The following is a 21,851-nucleotide window of genomic DNA, read 5'->3' on the forward strand; positions in this document are numbered from 1 at the left end:
TACTGTGAATAAACGTCTTACAAATGTGTAATATTATTAGGTAGGTATTATATTTATTTATACGAACAAAATCTTACGTAAACAAGTATGTCATCTCATTTATAAACATTGTAGAACGATGTCGTCGTATAAGCTACATTAATATGTATAAATGTATACTGTACATAATACATATATTTGTATACTATATTCTATTATATATTCTTAATTGCCTGCACTATTTTTTTAAAACAAATTCAACTGGAATTCTGAGATTAGATTCTGGCATCATTTCATTTTGTAACTTAAATTCGGCATAGAGTTGATATTTTTATGTTGGCATTAGCTGTTAGGTATATACAACCAGGACATTTGAAATATTATATTTACGTTAATATATTGTATTATTAACTATTTCGACGGTTGTTGGTTTTTTGATTGTACAGTATACTTTATAGTAGGTACCTACTATACTGTAATAATACACCTTGGTTTTTTTGTTTTAATAATGGCGGATGATGTAGGTATATTATTCATAATTAATGTAATTTCAGCGTGCACGGACGTCGTCGCCCAGGCTGGCCTAACAGACAACACCACGAGCAACGGAAAAAACGGTGAGTTATTGAAGCCTATGTGTAATTTAAATGTAAAACCTATCGCGACCGCAGTCGATGACTCGGGTACTGAGTCGGGCGAGGAAGTGAACCAAAAGATATTGGTGCAAGTGCAAGGGGCCTTGGCCAATCTAGAGAGCGCGTTGCCGGCCCTGGACCCGCTCAGGCGTTCGTCCGTTGTCGAACTGCTGACGAAACTGCAGACCAGCCTGAAGTTGTCGTCCGTCGACCAGACGGGAAAACCGACGCCGCCGCCCCGGAAGTGTTGGAACCGGAAGACCGCGGGGCGGCAGGACCGGCACACAGTAGGCGTATCGTCGGAGGAGCTGCAGGACGCCAGACGATGGCTGGAGGAGAACGGATACGTGGGAACCGGGACGCCCGCATCCTCGACACCCGCGGTGGCGTCCGCACGCAACACCCCGCGGAGCTATGAAGTGGCCGCTCCAAAGTCGTTCAGGCCAGTTAAATTCGTGCCGCCGCCGCCTAAGCGCACCAATCACTTGGCCGAGGACTGCGTCATACCGGAACCGTCGAGACATGCGCTGCAGAACTGCAACTCGTTCGCGTGTCCGCCGGCACAGCACGTAATAGTCGAAGACTTGGACTGCAAGAGACGTAAAACTTCCACCACGACGACTATATCGGTTCGCGATTCGTCCGACTCGTCTGCGGGTGGGTCATCGTCGTCGTCTTCTTCCGGTGACGACGACGACGACGACGAAGAAGGCAGATCCGTTTCATCGGCACAGCGGTTGCTACAGTTCGCGTCCAACGACCATTGCCGCAAGTTACGGCTGCAGGGAAAGCGCGTGAAACTGAAACGCGGTGCGGCCGGTGAGCGAGAACGTTCGTCCGGAGACGACGATGAATACCGGCCGCGGCGCGTCCCGCACGTCAAGGAACCGCCGGCGGCGACTACTTCTAGCGGCGGTGTGCCCTTGTTCGAACCTAAAACGGCCAACGATAAGAAATACTTAGCCCTGTTGCGGCACCAGGCCGAGACGGACGAGAAAGCAGCCACAGCGTCGGCTTACAACCCGTTGCAGGGCAAACTACAGGGCAACTGGGGCAACCGTTTTGGTCGGATAAAGACGACGTTCGAAAGGAGGGTTGGCGGCGGTGCGACGACCACCGCGTCGGCCGCTGTGTCGCCAAACAGGAACGTAGCGAAAACTTTCTGGCACGACATTTGCAAATGTCCATCGGATGACAGCATCAATTATTACCGATCGAAGAAGATTGCTTCGTTTAAGCCCAACGCCGCCACCGACCAGTGGGTGGGACAGAACCGTGGGTTTTCGCACGGCGCCCGGTCCGCGTTCAAGCCGGTTCAGCAGCAGCAGCAACAGCAACAGCAACAACAACAACAACAACAACAACTTAAGCAGCAACAACAGCAGTTCGCGCCACTGAAGCCGGTCCCGAAAATAGAGACGTCGTTACTAGAGCCGCCCCGAACAGTCATCGCTTACCCGAAACGTCTGCCATTGTACAACAGTTCGGTAACCACGGCCCACAGGCCGTTCGTGTACTCAGACGCGTCCGACGAGCCGGTGAGTCCTCCCTCCCCGTATTACGAATGCGTGCCGCAAGCGGCCACTGTGGTCAGTCGGGTCATGGGCAGCCCACAGACGGCCACTCTAGTCAAGAGCAAGCAAAGATCCGACCGGGTTGGTGGCGGCCCCACTCAGTTATATACGTCGCCGTCGTTAAAAACGATATCGGCGCCGGTCCGCCAACCTGTGCCAGCGGCATCGTCGGTAAAAGCGATTTCGGCACATCACAAAAGTCAGCCTTCTACTGCGCCCAAACCGCCGACTAGGAGCCCGCGGGTGGTGACACAACAGCGGTCGCCTACCACCTCACCGGTGCGCATGCCGTCCGTCCTGCAAAAGTCCGAGTCCTGGCACCAGATGATCGTAGGCCAGAGCAGAGCGGCTGCCCGGTCACCACTCCCCCACATACCCGCGGCCACGCCGGTCAGACACGCGTCCGCCCCGTACGAGGGTTACATGCAGTGCAAACGGGAGATCGCACAGAAGCAAAGCATTGTCCGGCAACACTTGCTTTCCGCCACCGAGTCCTCGTCCGCCTGCAGGCGCACGTCTCCGAAAGTGGTGAAGCTCAACGACGACATCGACAAAGTGGATGACACGTTCGAAAGCCTTTTCAAAGAGGCCACCAGACCGTCCAAATAGCGCCGGCCAGTCGTTTCTAATATGCGATCGTCTTTCACAACACCAGTCTGCCCCCTCCCCCCCTAATATATTATTATAATGTCTATAAATTTTTTTTTTTTTCGTGATATATTTTGCATTTCGTTTTTATTCTTATTCTATATGTTATATATATATATTATACGATAATTATTATTTTATACAGCATGATGCGTGCACTGTAGGTGTATAATATTATGTTTGCGCATTTTTTTCTAGTCACAACAATAATACTATGTCATTACGTTATATGTATTTAATATTCTAAACTATGTTTCCTAATCGCGTATATCGTTTAACATGTATTTCTTTAATATATTATATACTTACATATATATATATATACATATTACACACATTACATCACTGCATTTTTGAGGATATCCGAGGAGCGAGTGGATAACATTAAATCGAAGAGTGTCTATTCATCTGTAACAATTCTTCGTGTCTCTATGTGCGCACTGCGTTGAACACCAATAAGTACGTTCTTGTGGTCGTGTCGTTTTGCGTGTGTGTTTTTCAAACAAAAAAGTATTCGCATGAAACCATAACAATATACAATATAGTATCCGAAGTTTTCTACTTTACGGGACACCTTTTTAGGTCTTTTTTTGTGGGGGGGGGGGGGCAGTGATGCCCGCGTTGCCACTCGCTGCGCTGCGCTCGGTAAAAAAAATCGAAATTATCTCTCGACTTGCTGTGCATCACCACCTCAAGTTGGACACGGGGTAACCGCCGCGGTATATCCGCACTCTTATAATTTTCCCTACTGTTTATATATTAACTTTGAAGTGTCGTATAACTTTGAAACTATGCCCGAACGCCAAATTCTGACTTCACCATCGTTTCCAGTGTACTTAACTAGGTAAATCAGTTTCAAAAAGAAAAATTGCAAAAAAAAAAGGTGTCCCGTAAAGTAGAAATATACCCAGGGCATTATATAGTGATTGCTCTTGTGTGCTATAAATAATAATAATATTATATTATGCTCTCGTAAAAGTCGTGTGATCATAATTATTTACAATCATAACATTATCCCATACTATGTGTGTGTTGTTGAATCCGCTCGCTCGATTGTCCCCTAGTGTGTATATTATGGCCGATTGCAGCAGAATGACGACTGCAGCTTTTCACCATCACAAATATTGCCGCATGTTTTCTCCTTGTTTTTATAATATTTTTTTTATTAAAACGATATTGAAGCATTTCGCTATACTAATAATAATATTTTTAATTCACCCTATAATATGGTCTGACCGAACGTTTGATGATTTTTTTTTTTTTTATTGTGTTATTTTTATAAATTTGAATTATATTTTAGATATATAATAAATATATTAATATGTACACGTGTATACGTGTGCACAATTTTCAGCATTGTACAATATTGTTTAGCATTTGTGTGCGATGTTAAATTGTACTCAATTGCTTTTTACAACTTTTTGTTTACTTTTGTTTTAGAAGTTACCGAGTCGAATTCGACGAGCGTGTCCAGCAAAACCGGAACTGGATCGTATGTAAAAACTGAAGGTAGGATAACAATCAATTTAATTGTTTTATTGAACTTAAGTATTTAAAATCCTTTTGATTTTTAGTGCATACTAGGACAACAACTTCTAGTAACCGTCTGACTAAAGGTAAATGGTGGTTTTCGTTTTTATTGATTTATACGTTTTGCATCGAAACATGTAAATACTAATTGAAAATTACTATGTTTACAGCAAATAGCGTTAGTTCTTCACCGTTTGCCAAGTTCCAGCAACTCGAACGCCAGAACTCGGCTCCAAAGTAAGTAATTTAAATTATATCGCAGTTAAATATTAAGATTAATTTGTATAAAAAACTCTTCGAAACCCACCTATCGGATTATTATTATTATTTCAAATACTAACATTAAACTAAACGTAACTTGATTTATTGAATTATATACATAGAAAGACTGATATAAATATTGATATACTTTCCAGCTTCATAATAATAATATTACATGTTCTTGATTACTTTATTTAACTCTAATTTGGTTCTGGTTGTTGGATAAAAATTTTAATTTCATGTGGGAAATTGGTATACTTAATCTTAAAATCAACGTCTTATAATATTATTTTTAAAAATAAAAATAAAGTTATAAAATTATTACTATGATTTATGAATAAATGCTAATTAAAAGTCATACTTAAACGATGTTGTGCAATATTTTAGTATTCAATAATTGGTTGTACCTATTGGTCCACATTCCATATAATTTTACGTAAGTTTCATGTTTAATAATTGTACGTCGTATTCATTTTTGTTATATTACGGGAAACAATACATAGGTGGGCAATAATTTTTTCCACAAATTATAAGTTCAAAAAATAAAAGCGGTCACTTTAAAATATATTTTGTTATGGTTGATGGTAGTCATAAAAATAATATCGTGTAACCTTTCGACTGTTTCATATACCTAGTAGGTAGGTACCTCTATCAATATCAAAATCATAATGCAGGCTAGGCTATAATATTACTTATAGGTATGCCTGGCTAATTTTTTTTTTTATACAATACTATATAAACTTTTCTATGTTGACTTCGGCATGTCATGCTTGAATGAATTTTCTACAATAACATATAATAATATAATGGTAACGTATTCGGGGCGTTTTGCTTATAGCTCACAAACGCGTCCTTGCTATAAATTCACCGACCCCGCCTTGGCGCGGAGCGCTTCGTCAATCAAAGATCGCCTACTCAACTGGGTTAAAGCTCAGACGAAGGAATATAAGGTATACATTTTTGTTGTTTTCGTTTAATCAGTTTAGGCCGCGCGTGCCTAATATCGTAATAATATTATGTACTACCGTGTATAATACACATATTATATAATATTATCATGTAGTATACAACGTATGACGTCACGACGGTGTATATTTGTATATTGTTAATTATGTACTTGCGCAGTATGCACTGTTATAATATGTGAATAATAATATATTATAATAGGTATCTAAGACATAACGGAAAATAATAAACAGCGCAGTATTAGTGATAATTATTATAGTAGTATACCTTTTACAATACAGTATTAATAATATTTTAATAAGCCTAACAATATAGTGACAATACGCGTCAACGCATAATAATGGCTTTATTATCAATTAATATTGGATAAATTACAAATTTTAGGTATACATTTTTATTGTTTTTAACGGTGCATGTACAAATTAATCGGTTTTTTTCATTTTATTAATTTAATCGTTTACCTTTTTGTTTGTTTTGCCTATATATTTTATTAACCACGCTGTTGGGACCTCATACGACTTAACAAAATACGCAGTGCCTACCTATATATTATAACCATAATAATTTTATTTAAGCTTTACAATTGATATAGGTATTTTGTACGATTAAGTTCGCGTTTTCCAACCAATATTCTGATTAGACGCGTTGTGTTTAACGTGATTGTGTACTAATATATTTTTCTGTGTTGCATGTTTTCCACGACGTTTAGAACCTCCAAGTAACAAATTTCTCGACGTGTTGGAGTGATGGTCTTGCGTTCTGCGCCCTCATCCACCATTTTTACCCGGAAGCATTCGACTACGATAAACTAACACCCGAAAAGCGAAGAGAAAACTTCGAAATTGCATTCAAAGTAGCCGAGTGAGTAGCATTATTTTTGTACAACTTTAACAACTTTAACAACGTATTAATGTTATTATATTATACCTACCGACATTTGCACGGTAGGTATAAAATACGTGTTTTTCTGTAACGTATACCTATTTTTACTTTTACAATTATCGGTACATTTTATTTTCCGTCAACGTTAATGGCGAAGATAAAAGATCCCAAAAATTTCGATTTGCCCTATAGATATATTATATTATTATATAATGCCTACATTATATAATTTCTATTGGCCACCTGGAATGATAAAGTTTCATTATTATATAGTTCACTACGACCGATAAGTTTTGAGTAACATAAGACGTGGAATACAAATATTTAATCATGTAAGCGGTCTATAGACAACATGTAGGTATGTAGTGTATACCCATCAGACGCCTCTGATAGGTACCCATATGGGTCATACACTATATACGTCCTACATTATACCGTACATAATATTATCATGTCACCTGGTCGCTTACTCTTCATTACACAATATGCTTCCTTATCCATTTACTGGACGGTATTATAACTTAGACTTTGTTTGCTCCTCAGGGACGAAGCAGGTATCGCACCGCTTCTGGACGTCGAAGACATGGTCGTCATGCGGAAACCCGACTGGAAGTGCGTGTTCACGTATGTGCAGACGTTCTACCGGCGGTTCCACAACGACCCACGATCCGTCAAACCTTCGTACTTCGAATGATGACAACGCGTCCTGTTTAATCATGCAGCTACGTTTTTGAATGCAGTTCGCTAAAAATTATTACTATTTTATTGTTTTTACTTGAATTTTGTTAAAAAAAAAAAAAATCATAAATCGTCTCGTACCCCTTTATACTTGGTTAATTCGTCCACTCGATTGACCAACAAGTGTAGGAACGATTCGTACCTATATAATATTTATATGTGTTACATGTTACATTTTTATTTTATTTTTTTTGCTGTACATTATTGTATACCTACCAATCAAAAAGTGGGTTTGATATCCGGCTCTACCTACATATTTTAACTATTTGGTAGATTACTAACTACTTAGTAATTTAGTATATGTATTGTTTTTTTACTCATACCCTCCCCACTAATTTTACAATAATAAATTACTCCTGCTAGTAATATTTCCACGATTGCTCCGGTTAAACGCTAAAAATGATGAATGAGGCCTGTAGGTGATATTTTACTTTATCATAGTTTAAATAATTAAGTTATTACTATAATAGACAATAATATATAATATATTTATATGTAGTGTATACTCGAGCGTCGTTACAACAATAATATAATCTAATATTATTATTTTTAAATTTTAATATCGTCCCTCTCCCTATCATACTTTATGCGAACCACAAGGCGACTTGGTCAAGGTCTTAAAAAACTAAATCAGTTGATTAATTAGGTAATATACCTAAACATATTATTTTCACTCAACAATGCCGTAAGCAAAATATGATAATAATATTTAGTATTGTCTTAGTTAAAATGGCCATCGTGTACCTACATATTTGTATACATATAATGATATACCTATATGAAATAAATATTATTATATATCATTTATATATTATATTAAGTGAATCGATTAACAAGACTAATCTCGATGATAATATTATATACGCAGAACAACACATATTATTATACTACCTAATTTCCTATATTAAACATTTTTAACTATATCTTATTATTATATTTTATTTTTTGTATATACAATAATAAACGTATGCATATTTTATGTATTATTTTCAAAAGAGTTATATAATTATTAATCTAATATTATAATATATAAAATATAATAATATTACCTATTTAACAATTTTACGTTTACCTTTAAGTAAATATTTTTTTTTTCTTTATACTTTCTATATTTTATGATATTGTGCATCGTGTATGTATGATATAGATACATAAAAACTACATGATGCGGTATAACTGTATAAGGTATATAATATGATGCCTAATTATATTTAATACACAACTATATTATTATTATTATTTTTTTTTTTTGCTACCTATACTCATGGTTGAAATAATGGTAAATAATAAATATGGTTGTATATTTCAACCATGCCTATAATACAATATTTTTCTATAAAAAAGTATTATTACCTATAGGTACTATTAAGTCCATTATATTTATTATTTTTCACAAAAATATGATTATCAATAAAATTTATATTGCTTTCATTGAAACAATATTGGCAAGATAATCATAATTTAATATTCTTTATCCATTGGTGGTTTAGGTATTTCTAAGAATATTTTATTGTGTAATTGTTGTTTCTTGATAGTTGCTCATATTTTAAAATAACTCCTCATTAATAGCTAGCACAACTCTTTATTTATTGTTTTGTTATTGAATTATTTCAATGTCAGTTGAAAAATATTTGAATGAAACATGAAAACATGTGTTTAACTATAAATCCCCACACGTGTTATAGTATTTGTAAAATTGTTAACAATGGTAGGTATTAGGTAAATAGTAACAAAAGAGGTATACCCATGTACCTATGTACTTAATATCTATTATATAGAATACAATTTAAAAAAATTACTTTACTTGTATTCTTTGTGAGTAAAAATTACATTTCTATAATAGTATTTTAAAAGTATTTTTAATAAGTTATGAGATTACTGGTGTTAATATCTCAATACTTTTTTTAAAGTATTTTTTAGAAGACTGAATTCTTTAATAGCCTATTAAAAATCATACTTTTTGAAAGTTCACAGGTTTATAATAATTTCTGTCATGCCATCAATTTGTATTCACCCTTTTTATAAAATTGTCTCTCTGATAAAACACACAATATTGTTAGTAAATAAACATGTACTTTATTAATACAACTACTATGTATATAAAATATAAATATATAATTGAGTTATCACTTATTTCATATTTGTAATATTGCATTTTAAAATAATTTCAGTACCTATACGGCCACATGATAATCACCACGAAATTTAAAAGTATTGTACTTTGCATAACATTAATAAATTTAAATACAATTTGTCATTTATTACAAAAACTTTTAAAGAAACTAACATCCATATTATTATGTCACTGATTATAGATAGGAGACAAAGTTTAATATAATACCAAATATATTATATTATATATGCATAATATATTAATATGACTAATGAATTTAGGATTAGGATTTATAATTTATATACAATAAAAAATGCGAAAAAATATATGACACTTTAGTACAACTATAAAATAGTGTTTTTCAATTGGTCTTAAAAACTATATCAAACAATTCTTCGACATAATGTCTTTTTGCACTGATAGTTAGTATTTTTGCCTTTAGGCATTTTGAGTGACAAAATACAAAATAAATTTGAATCACAAACAACACTTGATGCACTTACAATACGTGACAACGACTAGGTGTCAAAACATTCACTAATTTTACTGTAAGTAGCTAAGTTGTAGAATAATATTAAATATTAAACTTTATCTACTGTTGCAGTATTTGAAAATTAATATGAGATATTAATTTAATTACTATTCTTATTCCCTAACCAGTAAACTAAATACTTGGGTATTTGTTGAATGAATAATATTCTATTTTCTTCTCTCTCTAACGACTTCTGCTAAAATATACCATTAACATAAGTTTTTACGGTTTTTTTATACTACATCCCACAGAGAAGCAACTCGTTTCGGGATGTAACTGATGGTATTGAACGTCCTTGGCACTATTATCCTCAATCAAACATAGTTTTTAGTTAAAGTTCTATACAACGCTGCCGTCCAAAATGTTTGAGTGAGGGAAATAGCACCCCAGGTCATTCAACACCATCAGTTACGAGTTTCTTCTCTCATGGGACAGAGTACAGTTGAAATATTATGCACTATGCAGTAATATGTATTTTATTCAAAATATGCAAAGTAAAATAATTACCATTTGCTTCAATGTGAAACGATTTATAGACATTATAAACAAAGGCAGTGATTAGAAGTTACATAATAAAACACGATGATGCATTAAATCCTAACCCTAATAATGATTGTGTAAATGATTTTGTACCTATAGATCTCAAATATACCATACTATTATGCAGTAACATCTTAATACTCTAATTGGCGTAGTATAAGTGATTTCAAAAGCCTAGCTTCACAGGTCACATTGTTCAACTCTTTTTTGCCAGTCGATTCCTCTTCATCGGGCATTGTTGCCACCTCCTTGCCGTGAACTAAAAATTAAAATACAAAATCATAGACAAATCAATATATATTTGTTTGATAATGTTAATTGTTAATTAATAATTTCACATATTACAAAGTGTAACAGAATGATCTTACATAATTATATATGAAATAACTTTTGTTCTAATCAATATTTTAAATTTTTTTCTGCTATATAATTTATAGACGCATGTGCTACAAGTATAGTATTCAATTTTTTAATTTTTAAAACTGAAATTAAAATTTTAAAATTGTATTAAATATTTTTAGAAGAATTGAAAATAGTAAATTTGTAAATATAATTTTTAGATAAATATTTATTTAAGTCAAGACATTTATTTTTAATAATTTATAATTTATAAATTATACAATCCACATAATATGAAATTAGAAATAGTATAATAAGCATAAGTGATGTTTTTTCTATATAATGTGGTGACTTGAATGGTTTGATGGAAGAATCTAACAGTGAAAGCACTTCGGCGTGATATTTTAAGTAAATTAATTCAAAAAATATCAAGTTTTTTAAAAATATTTTGAAAAAATCTTAAATTATTAACAATCCATATTATTTTCATAATTTTTTAACTATTATTTTAACTATTATCAATTTTTCATTTTTTCATTCTTTAGGTTTTTCTGTTACACACTGTGTATAGTGTGTTACATATATTGTGTTCAACTTACATTCACATTGGTTAAGAAATACTAAACATTCATTGTAAAATGAATCTCTCATGACGATTATGTGTTTTGTCATGTTTTCAATCAATGACAACATACATCGTTTAGCATAAAACCTGAAACAATATTGTTAGAAACTTTAAAGGTTCTTAAGAGGATAATTCCCATGCGTATGTTGTCTTCATCTTACAAATGGACATCAGAAAATTTTCGTTCACTAGTTCCACTTGTCTATTGTTAGTTTAGATATTAGAGTAAATTGACCTATTATCAAACTTTTAGGTAAGAAAATTATTTGAGTTTAAACGTTGGTGATTTTCTTGATATTTTAATTTTAAGAATGGGTGTATGAAATATCACAAATTCAAAATCCTCATATCTCCCTTAAAAATTAAAATTTCAAATAAAATGCAGACACTTAAACACAGATAATGTTCTTACAATCTTACCTAAAAGTTTGATAGTAGGTTAATTTACACTTATATCAAAACCAACTATATGCAATAAAAATTTGCCATTTCGCACTTTTATAAGACGGATACAACAAATGCATGGGTAGTATCCTCTCCAATTAAAATGTTTAAATATTGCTACCAAATGGTATAAGCAAAATACTTATGTTTTAATCTACCATGTGTCCATTCCCAGCTTTTTATTATAAGGTTCTAAACTTTTAATAACTCTTGAAATCCCAAATTCATAATTTCCTTTTGAGCAGTATAAGGTTCTAAAAATCAGAAATCTTTCACATCACTTTAATTATTAAAAGTTATATTTATTTTACCCAATAACTAGATTGACTATACAAAGGTGAAAAACTTTTTTTTCGGGCTCTTGATAATATAGTCGCTCTTCTTCCTTTTCAATTTTTCTCATTAACTCTTCAGCTTCTTCGTTCTGTGCAGTCATTATATGAGACACACATAGGTTGGCTAGTACAATGGCACTCACTGACAGAATCTGAAAATAGATATTGATCATACATCTACATTTAGTTTAATTTTTTTTTAATGATTAGAATTTATTTCTTTATTAATATGTAATTATATTTACATTATTGTAATTTTTTTTTACAATTGGTTCATAAAATGCAATTGCTTCTTTGAATTTTTCTTGCATAAATAAAACATGAGCTACATGTAATCTCCATGTATCATTTTCATTACAGAATTCAACGGACTTATAAAATATAGTTTCTGCTTGAGCGTAGTTTTCTAGATCCCAGTAGATTTTTGCTTGGGCCATCGTGACTGGTATAAATCTACGTAGTATTTAAAAGTAAATTCTAAACAAAGGAGTATCTTATAAATGTATGCATACTTTTCAAGAGTGTTTTCATAATCAAGTAAAGCACTCTTAGCTCTTTTATCATCTCTGGCTTCTCTTGACTCTTGTACTGATCGTGTGGCTTTACGCAAAGAATCAACTAATTTATTAGCCATATTGTCTAGTTTGCGATATGCTTCATCGGGTGAAGATTGTTGTGCGATAACAGCATCCACAAATTCCCGTATGTACTAAAAATAATATCAATAAATAATAATGTAAATACATCGTGTCAGACTAAGTATTTGTTTTTACATTTGATAGATATTTGTCCTTGACTGGTGAATATGTTGAAATGACGTCAGAAGCCAAATCATGGTATCCATGTTTACAGTATAAAATCAATAGATTTTGTAATGTTTCTTGCGGATAAGTTGACTGCTGCATGAGGAACTGTAGTTTATGAAACCCTTGTGTAGGTGACATGTCCATCGAACACAATGCCTGGTTATGCAATGTGACAGAGTCCAATTCCTCTTCCCATCTTGGTGGCATGTCCGTCATTGCTTCCCTTGCACTATCAACTGAAAAAGAAAATGTCAGGATCATTTACTGAATATCATTCAAATATATTATTTTTTGTTTTACTGTCGTTCTTTTCAAACTGGATTGCAGCTTTCAAATTGAATGCTTCAACCAATGCTGATTCATGAAGTGTCAGAGTGTTACCGACACTACGAACTTCAATTCCTTCAGTAGTCATGCCAATCCCCAGTTCAGGGTGTTCTCTTATGCCTCTATCGATAATATCACCTACAAGTAATGAATAATTCTGAATTATTTTACTAATAACAGTTTGTAATATAATCATAAACCTTATACTAATAGACGGGCAATAGTAGCAGTTCAAACGATATGATGGAAGGGCGCTGCTGGCAGTACACCGTGTACTGGGCACATGCACGTTTAATGAGTACAGTATTTTTAAAACCGTACCAGATGTAGAGTATGATTCTAAGTATAGTATTTGGTACGATAAAATACTATGTATTCTAAGTATAGTATTTGGTATGATAAAATAATATTAATAATAATTAATAATACATATTTCTTTAACTTAAAGTCTATTGTCTATGCTTAAACTACATAAGTCACAAAATAAGTACCTATACAATATTATTTTATACAATAGAGATTGTACAGAGTGGTAAATCTGACATCAAATTTTTCTGCATCACTGTCTCACCGCGGCTCATAGTGCATATGATATACGGAAGGCTCATCTATTAGTATAAGGTCTGTCAATATAATATTATTAAAAATCAACCTATGTGTTTCAGTGACGAGGTGAAATCCTTTAGCTTGTAATAGCACAGCGCAACACTGTATGACAATTGGGGCCTGTAGCCAAGCATTGTTTGTGCATTTAAAAATTTCTGTAATGCTTCTTCATACCGGCTCTCCTAAAATGATTATTTTGTATAGGTCAGTCCTTTAACAATTTATCAAAATTATTAGCACACCTTGTAAAGAAGGCATCCATAGTTGATGTCTGTGTCCGGATCATCATTAAGACCAGAATTGGTTTCCAACAAAGAACGGGCACCTGCTATGTCTTCCATGCCATATCTAATTGCAGCAGTTAGTTTTCGAACCTAACACCATAACACAGAATAAATACAAGTACCATAATTACTCACATTGACCATACTTTATTTTCATAACCATTTGTAGTAATTCCATTCGCTGCTCTCAGAGCATCTTCATACCGTCCAGCAGAGTAAAGTGATTGAGCATGTTGTAGCTTATAATCAGTCTCCTGTGGCCATAGTGCGGCTAGCTGTTCATATATAGTTGATGCATTTTGGAAGTCATCTGTATAATAGTAGCAGTAGGCTAATAAAGATAAGCCAGGCCTCGTCTGAATTCATTTAAAATTAATAAGTTTAATTTTCTAAAAATATGTATGAACATGTTATTTTTATACTTCACAGTAAGAAATTTACATTTCTATTGTTATCAGACATGTTGCTAATGATTTCAATAACATCATTATACTGTTTTTCTTTAATCTATATCATAAAAAAAAATTACAAATTGTGTTTAAATAATGTAATAATAATAATACAAATAATCAACTTTTTTTATAGTTTTATTTTTTGATTTACCAATGTGTAAATAACTGTAGTGTAATTTCCATCAGCAATTTTTGACATTTTAATTCAATTTTTACAGAAAAAATTAACAATAATACAATAGTAAAACAATAAAAAACAAAACATAATATTCAAAGGTTATGAACCTTATAGAATATAAAATAACATTATAGAAACATGGCCATCACAAATGTGCATGGTAACAATATAGTAAGTTGTTATGGATACCGTGTCATAACAATATTATAATAAATACAATTGAATTTGTAGAATTTGTTGTGTTATCACTTTTTAACAATTAATGGTTTAAAAATAATAATATTCCCTTTTGCAGTCTTATTATCCACATATACAATGGTATGAAAAAAAAATTGTTATTTATATATTATAATGATTGTTCAAGCTGATTTTGTGCTCAGTGTATCAGCATCTCGAATCATAGATAAGTTTAAATCAGAGTCACTATGCGTCAAATCGGATTCCATAATGTCTTCTAATATTTGTGTATTAAGGCATGCCTCCTTTATATCAACCTATAGATATTTAAATAAAATAAATAATTGAGATTTATTTTTAAAACTTGATAGGTAGTAATAATGATAGGTAAACTTAATAGGTAATGAAACCTAAATATATATAATAATAAGCTTTTTAAAAACAGATGTTTATACTAACATTGCTATTAGCAAACATTGGTGTAGGTCCCAATGGCGGCACTTCAATCAGTGGTGAAGGTTTATTTTCTTTGTTGTCACTCCAAGACTGCTTTTTACGGATTGGTGGTCTCATTGGACTAGTCGCCATGTCTTGACAGCTTATACCATTTATAATGTGATGATTTTTTATTAAAGACTAAAAATAAAATAATATTTATTCATTTATTTAAAGTTTCAATACCTCAAGGGGTAAAGATTAATTATAATGTGTGTATTAATAATTTTATGATGTCAATTAATATTTTCACAAACCGTTTTGTGGAGGTCTATCAACTTGCAAGCTCTTCCTAGTATATAGACTAGATTAACAATTTTCAATGTGACTAGACATGTAAATGTAAAAATGAGTAGAATTATGGAAGCTAGTCTTCCATCAATAGACACACATCTAGTTAGAACCTTAATCATAACTACACCCAGTGGAATTGGGATGAAGCCCATTCGCCTTGCAACCAAATCCGAGTGATCAGTAAACGCCTGTAAGACAAAATGGTTTAATTAAAAATAAATTCAAAAATTCGGCAAACTATGAATAATCACCTTTTTATGACGTGACTGTGCAGTGTCATAAGCAAAGCTCAATACATAGTCACTGTACACTGACAAGTTTATTTCATTGAATCTAGTAATGAATGCATGTTTTGTCCAATCAATTAACATTTCCGATATCATGACATACATGCAGTCAAGCATTAACTCCCAAAATGATTCTAAAACAATACAGTAAAATAAAATATTTGAAAAAATTACCAGAAAATAAATCTTAATCAAAGAAACAAAAATCAAAACCTTAAATTATTTTACAGACAAACATCACAGATAAAATAAAAACAATACATATAGTAATATTATTTAATTTGTTTGAAAAGATAATTTTAGACATTGACACTTTTCTTTTAATTTTTATTCATAAACTAAACTTTAATCTGTTCATAGTGAAATAATTATTAAATACAAACCACTAGTCCATTGATATTCTTTCATTGTTTGCACTACAACTATTAGTAATAATATGAACAGATGAAACCGTTCACGGACATCACTGCACGATAATTGGAACAAGTTTGTTTTGTCAAATTTTTTGAATACACTTCCTTTCAACTCTACAAACTAGTAAAAATCAAAAAAATGTATTCAGTTATACTATTCCACTCACAATAAAAACATTATTTTTCACATTACATTATTGGACATCATGATTGCTAGTAATGCCTTGTGACTAGAATTAATGGCGACATTCAATGTGGTAGCTTGGCATAATACAAGTATACTGTGTAAAACTGATATTGTATGTCAAGGAGAATTTAAAATTTGTTTTAGAACGTTTACTATGTTGGTATATAATATTAAAATACCTGAGGTATATTTTTAAAAGGATACAGACATAAAACACAGCAATGATAAAATGTGGTAAAACTCCAAAGTGTTCACGCCGGCTAGTCTTTGGTTCAGTAGCGGTCCAAAATAATGCATCTAAAATGTCTTGACCAAATGATGAAAATAACCTGTCTCCGACCTTAAGTTGTAAAATATTATAAACATTATGTTCATAAATAAAATGTAGTAAACTAAAAGATATTTGATAATTACCTCTAACATATTAAAAAATATATACAACTTAATAACCGATTGGCTTTTAATTACATGATACATCATTGACGTATCCCATGGTAATAACATCATCGAACATGTTATTAGTACGGCCATCTTTAATAAGTCACATGTCTCTGCTGCAGATAATCGTTTTTTTTTACGTTTGTCCCTAAAAAAAATTAACAATGCATTTCAAATAGTTATAACAGTTTGATGATACTTACTTAAATTTTGATAAGGAGCTACAAATTAATGATTTTAATGCTACTAACGCCCGTAATGGTAGGAATGTATAAACAAATAGGAATGAATCTGCACACTGAAATGTATAATATGTTATATACTACATTTAATTATTATAAAACACTAATTGAGGCTTGCATACCTGACAAAAGCCATAGAACATGAATCGTTCTACTTCTAAGGGTATTTTCATAAAAGTATACACTTTTTCTCTCCTATCTGAAAATTCTTTTTCGTCATTTTCTAGAGAATAGCCACGCTTAAATTCTACACTGATAAAATCCCACAAGGAACCTAAAAATAAAAAAATAAAATAAATATATAATCATTTACATGAATAATTAAATAATATTTTGTGTTGTTTAAAAGTAATAAGTCAGCCTAAAGGTAATAGTGAAAAATGTTTAAGAATAACATTAAAATATTATGTTTAATTCAAATTGGAGGGACTTATTCAAAAATTATATTCATAATGTCTCAAATAGTAAAAACTTAGCATTACTCTTCAAGATTAATACATAGACTTACATTGATATCTATAATAAATATTGTTTGATTATAGAAAATATTTAATTACCTATAGAGTACAGACAGTAACCGATTGATAATAATATATTATAATATATAAAGGTAATATCGAGAGTAATATAATATTTTGGTATGTTTCTACTAGATATACTTTAAAATAGCTATAGTTATAATATTTTTGATCACTGAGTATGTTATCACTTATCTGTAATTTGTACATTTTAATGGGTCTTCGATCTATATTTATTTTTAACACCACTTTATTACTATCTTAATTATTAAGTTTCACTATTATTATTTCGAAATGTATATTTAATTTTTTTATGCATATCTTGTATAATTGTTGAGCTATCATAGTTTGTTTTCAAAAACAATTTAAAGAACATTTAAATTTACTATTTTTTTTATTTTGCAAGTGGAATACATAGTACCTATATGATTACACCGAGTGGAGACAAAAACATGTCAGATACAAAGATTTCTTAAACTAAATAGAAAAATTGAATGATAAATAATATAGAATTAAGGATTATGACAGTATGAGTAGGTACTTTCGATTTTTTAGTATTTCAGTAGTCTCGCATTAATCGCATTTAAAAATTTCACAGGGGACCGTAATTTATAGCGACTGGTAGAACACAAAAGTAAATAGTAAATTGCCAAATACGAATGAGAATCACAAATCAGGGCGGTTTGAGTCGAGGGGTATGGGCGAACGTACCAGAATTGCTTGATTTCTTGGTGGAGCCCTCGACTTTGCCCATTTCACGAATTATGATTAAAACTCGCCTTCACTCTGGTACAGGCTCAACTCGACTAGGCAGTAGGCAGTAGGCGAAGACGACAAACAAACGATGAAGATGGACGCCGTATTTAGTCATGAGTGCAACGGCGACCGGGCCACTGCAGCAGTGAGTAGATTAGCAGAAGCAGTCACTCGACCCGCGCGATACTATCATTATCACTGTCGTGGTTGGAAGCACAATTATATCTTAAATCGTGGTTGGAAGTTAGAAGTTGGAAATCGGAAATGTCACGATAGGTTTCTCTAGATGATATGAGTGATAGCACTTATCCGAAAAATGATAAGGACTCGAAAAATTAATAATGATAAGATATCGAGATATTGAGATGTATTCTGGTATTTTAAATTTTGTACTTTAAACAAAGTGAAAATTTAGTACATTAAAACGAATAAAACGTGATATCTATCACGAAAACCGAAGCAGTGATAACGCAGTTCTTCATATACCTATAATGCAAATCAGTAATATTGTACGAGCCGCCGTTCAGGAAAACTGCTGAACTGCTCTGAAACCCCCCATACTTGACCAAACATTATGAAACTTTGTACCCTCCACGAGTTGTACCGTATTTAAATATCATGACAATTTAAAGTGTCTACCTTGAAAACCCAAGTAATTCAGTAATTTTTTCACACATGCAAATCAGTAATATTGTACACGCCGCCGTTCAGGAAAACTGCTGAACCGCTCTGAAACCACTCATACTTTACCGAAAATATATGGAACTTTGCACACTTCTCTAGTATTTAAATATCGTACAAATTTTGAGTGTACTCAAAACGCAGTTCAGTAATTTCTTCACACGTCATACAAATCAGTGCCTATGTGCGACATGATAAGAACTCTGTATGTTTTGTTGCATTAAAAACATTTCTAGGGAATTTACTAAAATAAAGCAACGTATTACACTAGACAGTGACTTAGATCTATCTACATCCCTGAATTTATGATTAAAATTAAAGGTTTGTCATAGCTTAAGGTTAGCCGTTATTTAAATGTTGAATTTAGCATTGTACAACTCAATAATTTTATAATTTATAATATATTATAAGTGCATTCTTATGACAACTGTTCATATATAATATATTGTAATTTGTAAATATGTTTTTAGGGCATTGAATTATCTGCCTACATAGTAATGTGTCTTAACATAATATAATAATATGTCTTAAGGTCGAGTAACGTGTTTTATAAGATATCAATAAATGCATACCAATGCATATCAGTTGTACCTTTTTGTACATGTAGTGTATTTACATTGTTATAAGTAGGACTCGGAAGTTGTTGCATTGAAAATCATGAAAATATGCATGCAAAAATCCATTAAAATATTATCAAAAATGCACGAAAATATGGACAAAAAAGTTATATTCACTGAAATATGTAATTAAATTATTATTTAAATTTAAATGTAATTTAATAAATAATAATTAATAATGTAACTAATACAAAAGTGAATAACAATTGTGGAATGATTACATATTGTCAGCTCCTCAGAATGTAAAAGAAAAATCTTACTATGCTCGGTTTCATTTAAAATGCCGGAAACAACATTTGCCACATATCTGTGGCCTGTGGGCTGTGACATCGGTTGTCTCATCTATTGACACCCAAATACATTTATTTTGAACATAGTTCCTAATTTTTTGAAATGTATTTTCAAAATATTTTCATTAACATAACCTTTTCGTAACGTTGTTTCAGTAAGAATATCTTTAAAATATGGATTGGACAATTTATTCAAAAGTATATTGGCTATCAACAAAGCCTTACATAGGTATATCGTGAAGCGTCCATTATAAATTATTGTGTAAATATTTCACTTGTACAATTTTCAACGCGCTTAAGATTTCTTAAGATGTTGGTAACAATAAACCTTTTATCCACGCTCACTTTCGTTTCACAAAAATTACAAAACAATACATTTTGGTCTGCTGAAAAAAACATCCGACCCAAATTCTGCAATTTATTTTTTAACTAAAACACTCGTTATTTTCTTAGGCATTTTTGATCCGAAATGAATATAAATTCAAAATGTAATGAAATTTACAACAAAAATAAAAATAAAATATTATGATCGTGCGACGCGCACACGAGACCGCAAGACACGAGACTGATGGACCAATAGATAATGTACCTAGCAGAGTAATGACGGCTCGTAAAGGAAACTATTTTTTTTAAAAACCAGAAAGTTTTCTTCAAATATCTTATCTTTATTTGACGTTTAACGATAATTATTGGTTTAGATATTGCACAGAAAACTTTTACTAGGTATTAGTTTACTAAATCTACTATTAGGTATAAGAAATATTCTACGTTGTACTTAAAATATACCATTTTATATGTATAAAAAAATGTTAATTATTGTGAAAAAATTGCTGTTTTCATTAAAACCTCAATATATTATGCAATTTTTCTTTGATGCTTTTAAATGCGTTACAACTTGAAACAAATTTCTGTTTTACTAAATAATTTATTGGACTATTCAATAAAAATATGCAAATTCAATAAGTCCCGAGCCGTAGTTATAAGTAAAGACAGGATTTATATTCTCTTAAGACACCTAAAATATAATGCTAATATTCTCTAAGAAACCTTCAAATATTCTCATTATATTCTCGTAAAAATTTAAAAATATGCAAAAATAATCAATAAACATCAATATATTATGCTTTAATATGCATTAAGTTAACAATTAAAATATGAAAAAATGTATAAAGATTTATTAATAATAACATACTTATTTAATCTAAGATGTTTCTTAAAATTATTATTTAGATAATTTAAATTTGTAGGTCCTAAATAATCAACAAATTTCTGATCTAGGTATACCTTTTTTTGTATAATTTACATTTAAATCATATCTTAAAGACTCACGTTTACTTATATTTGGATCCAATTGAGAATGATTTTTTAGTTTGGAGGATATAGAATATTGTTTATACAGCAAATTAAAAGGAAGTACACTCAGTTCTTTATAATTATCATTAGTAGACCCGACCCGATCTGTTTTATTAAGGCAGATACGAACAGAACTATTTTGTAATGAAATTAGTGGTTTTAGAGTTTTTTCAGAGGCACCACACCATATAAGTTATGCCATATAGGTAGTAGAATAGACTGATAAAGTGACGTGTAAACAATTTTCATTATATCTGCAGAGGAGAGGATTTTGTTGAGACAAAATAGTTTATATACCTACAATAGTTC

General features: G+C 32.0%; 3 protein-coding genes across 8 annotated transcripts in view; 1 reads left to right on the plus strand and 2 right to left on the minus strand.

The window, feature by feature from the left end:
• The window catches only part of LOC132940422 (serine-rich adhesin for platelets-like), a 49,058-nt gene extending 40,612 nt beyond the window's left edge, over window positions 1-8,446 (plus strand). For 2 of the 4 annotated variants that reach the window (XM_061008024.1, XM_061008025.1), the window contains exons 15-21: window positions 534-596; window positions 4,277-4,345; window positions 4,411-4,452; window positions 4,537-4,603; window positions 5,466-5,577; window positions 6,303-6,454; window positions 7,019-8,446. In XM_061008024.1, the coding sequence (XP_060864007.1) occupies window positions 534-596; window positions 4,277-4,345; window positions 4,411-4,452; window positions 4,537-4,603; window positions 5,466-5,577; window positions 6,303-6,454; window positions 7,019-7,169 (656 nt within the window). In that variant the 3' untranslated portion in view covers window positions 7,170-8,446. Of the gene's footprint in view, window positions 1-533; window positions 597-4,276; window positions 4,346-4,410; window positions 4,453-4,536; window positions 4,604-5,465; window positions 5,578-6,302; window positions 6,455-7,018 lie in introns of those variants that run through there. The other 2 variants (XM_061008026.1, XM_061008027.1) reach the window with 2 other exon arrangements.
• A 616-nt stretch (window positions 8,447-9,062) lies between these two features.
• Window positions 9,063-14,901, minus strand: LOC132940423 (intraflagellar transport protein 70A). 2 transcript variants are annotated; one of them, XM_061008028.1, is made up of 13 exons: window positions 14,768-14,901; window positions 14,606-14,671; window positions 14,311-14,520; window positions 14,123-14,254; window positions 13,927-14,062; window positions 13,248-13,412; window positions 12,915-13,183; window positions 12,654-12,850; window positions 12,387-12,594; window positions 12,118-12,293; window positions 11,965-12,060; window positions 11,337-11,449; window positions 9,063-10,657 (listed from the first exon to the last, which is right to left on the minus strand). In XM_061008028.1, the coding sequence occupies exons 1-13, from the start codon at window positions 14,813-14,815 to the stop codon at window positions 10,533-10,535; spliced, it is 1,941 nt and encodes a 646-aa protein (XP_060864011.1). In that variant the 5' UTR covers window positions 14,816-14,901; the 3' UTR covers window positions 9,063-10,532. The 2 variants fall into 2 exon arrangements, with proteins under 2 accessions (XP_060864011.1, XP_060864012.1); XM_061008029.1 differs by lacking the exon at window positions 11,965-12,060.
• Window positions 14,734-18,914, minus strand: LOC132940424 (protein TAPT1 homolog). 2 transcript variants are annotated; one of them, XM_061008030.1, is made up of 11 exons: window positions 18,557-18,914; window positions 17,450-17,601; window positions 17,289-17,383; window positions 17,062-17,233; window positions 16,852-16,987; window positions 16,654-16,751; window positions 16,431-16,581; window positions 16,012-16,181; window positions 15,724-15,948; window positions 15,431-15,607; window positions 14,734-15,288 (listed from the first exon to the last, which is right to left on the minus strand). In XM_061008030.1, the coding sequence occupies exons 1-11, from the start codon at window positions 18,597-18,599 to the stop codon at window positions 15,154-15,156; spliced, it is 1,554 nt and encodes a 517-aa protein (XP_060864013.1). In that variant the 5' UTR covers window positions 18,600-18,914; the 3' UTR covers window positions 14,734-15,153. The 2 variants fall into 2 exon arrangements, with proteins under 2 accessions (XP_060864013.1, XP_060864014.1); XM_061008031.1 differs by having other exon boundaries at window positions 18,625-18,913.
• Window positions 18,915-21,851: the final 2,937 nt, after the last annotated feature.

The sequence above is a fragment of the Metopolophium dirhodum genome, chromosome 3 (assembly GCF_019925205.1).
Source record: "Metopolophium dirhodum isolate CAU chromosome 3, ASM1992520v1, whole genome shotgun sequence".
Taxonomy (NCBI): Eukaryota; Metazoa; Arthropoda; class Insecta; order Hemiptera; family Aphididae; genus Metopolophium; species Metopolophium dirhodum.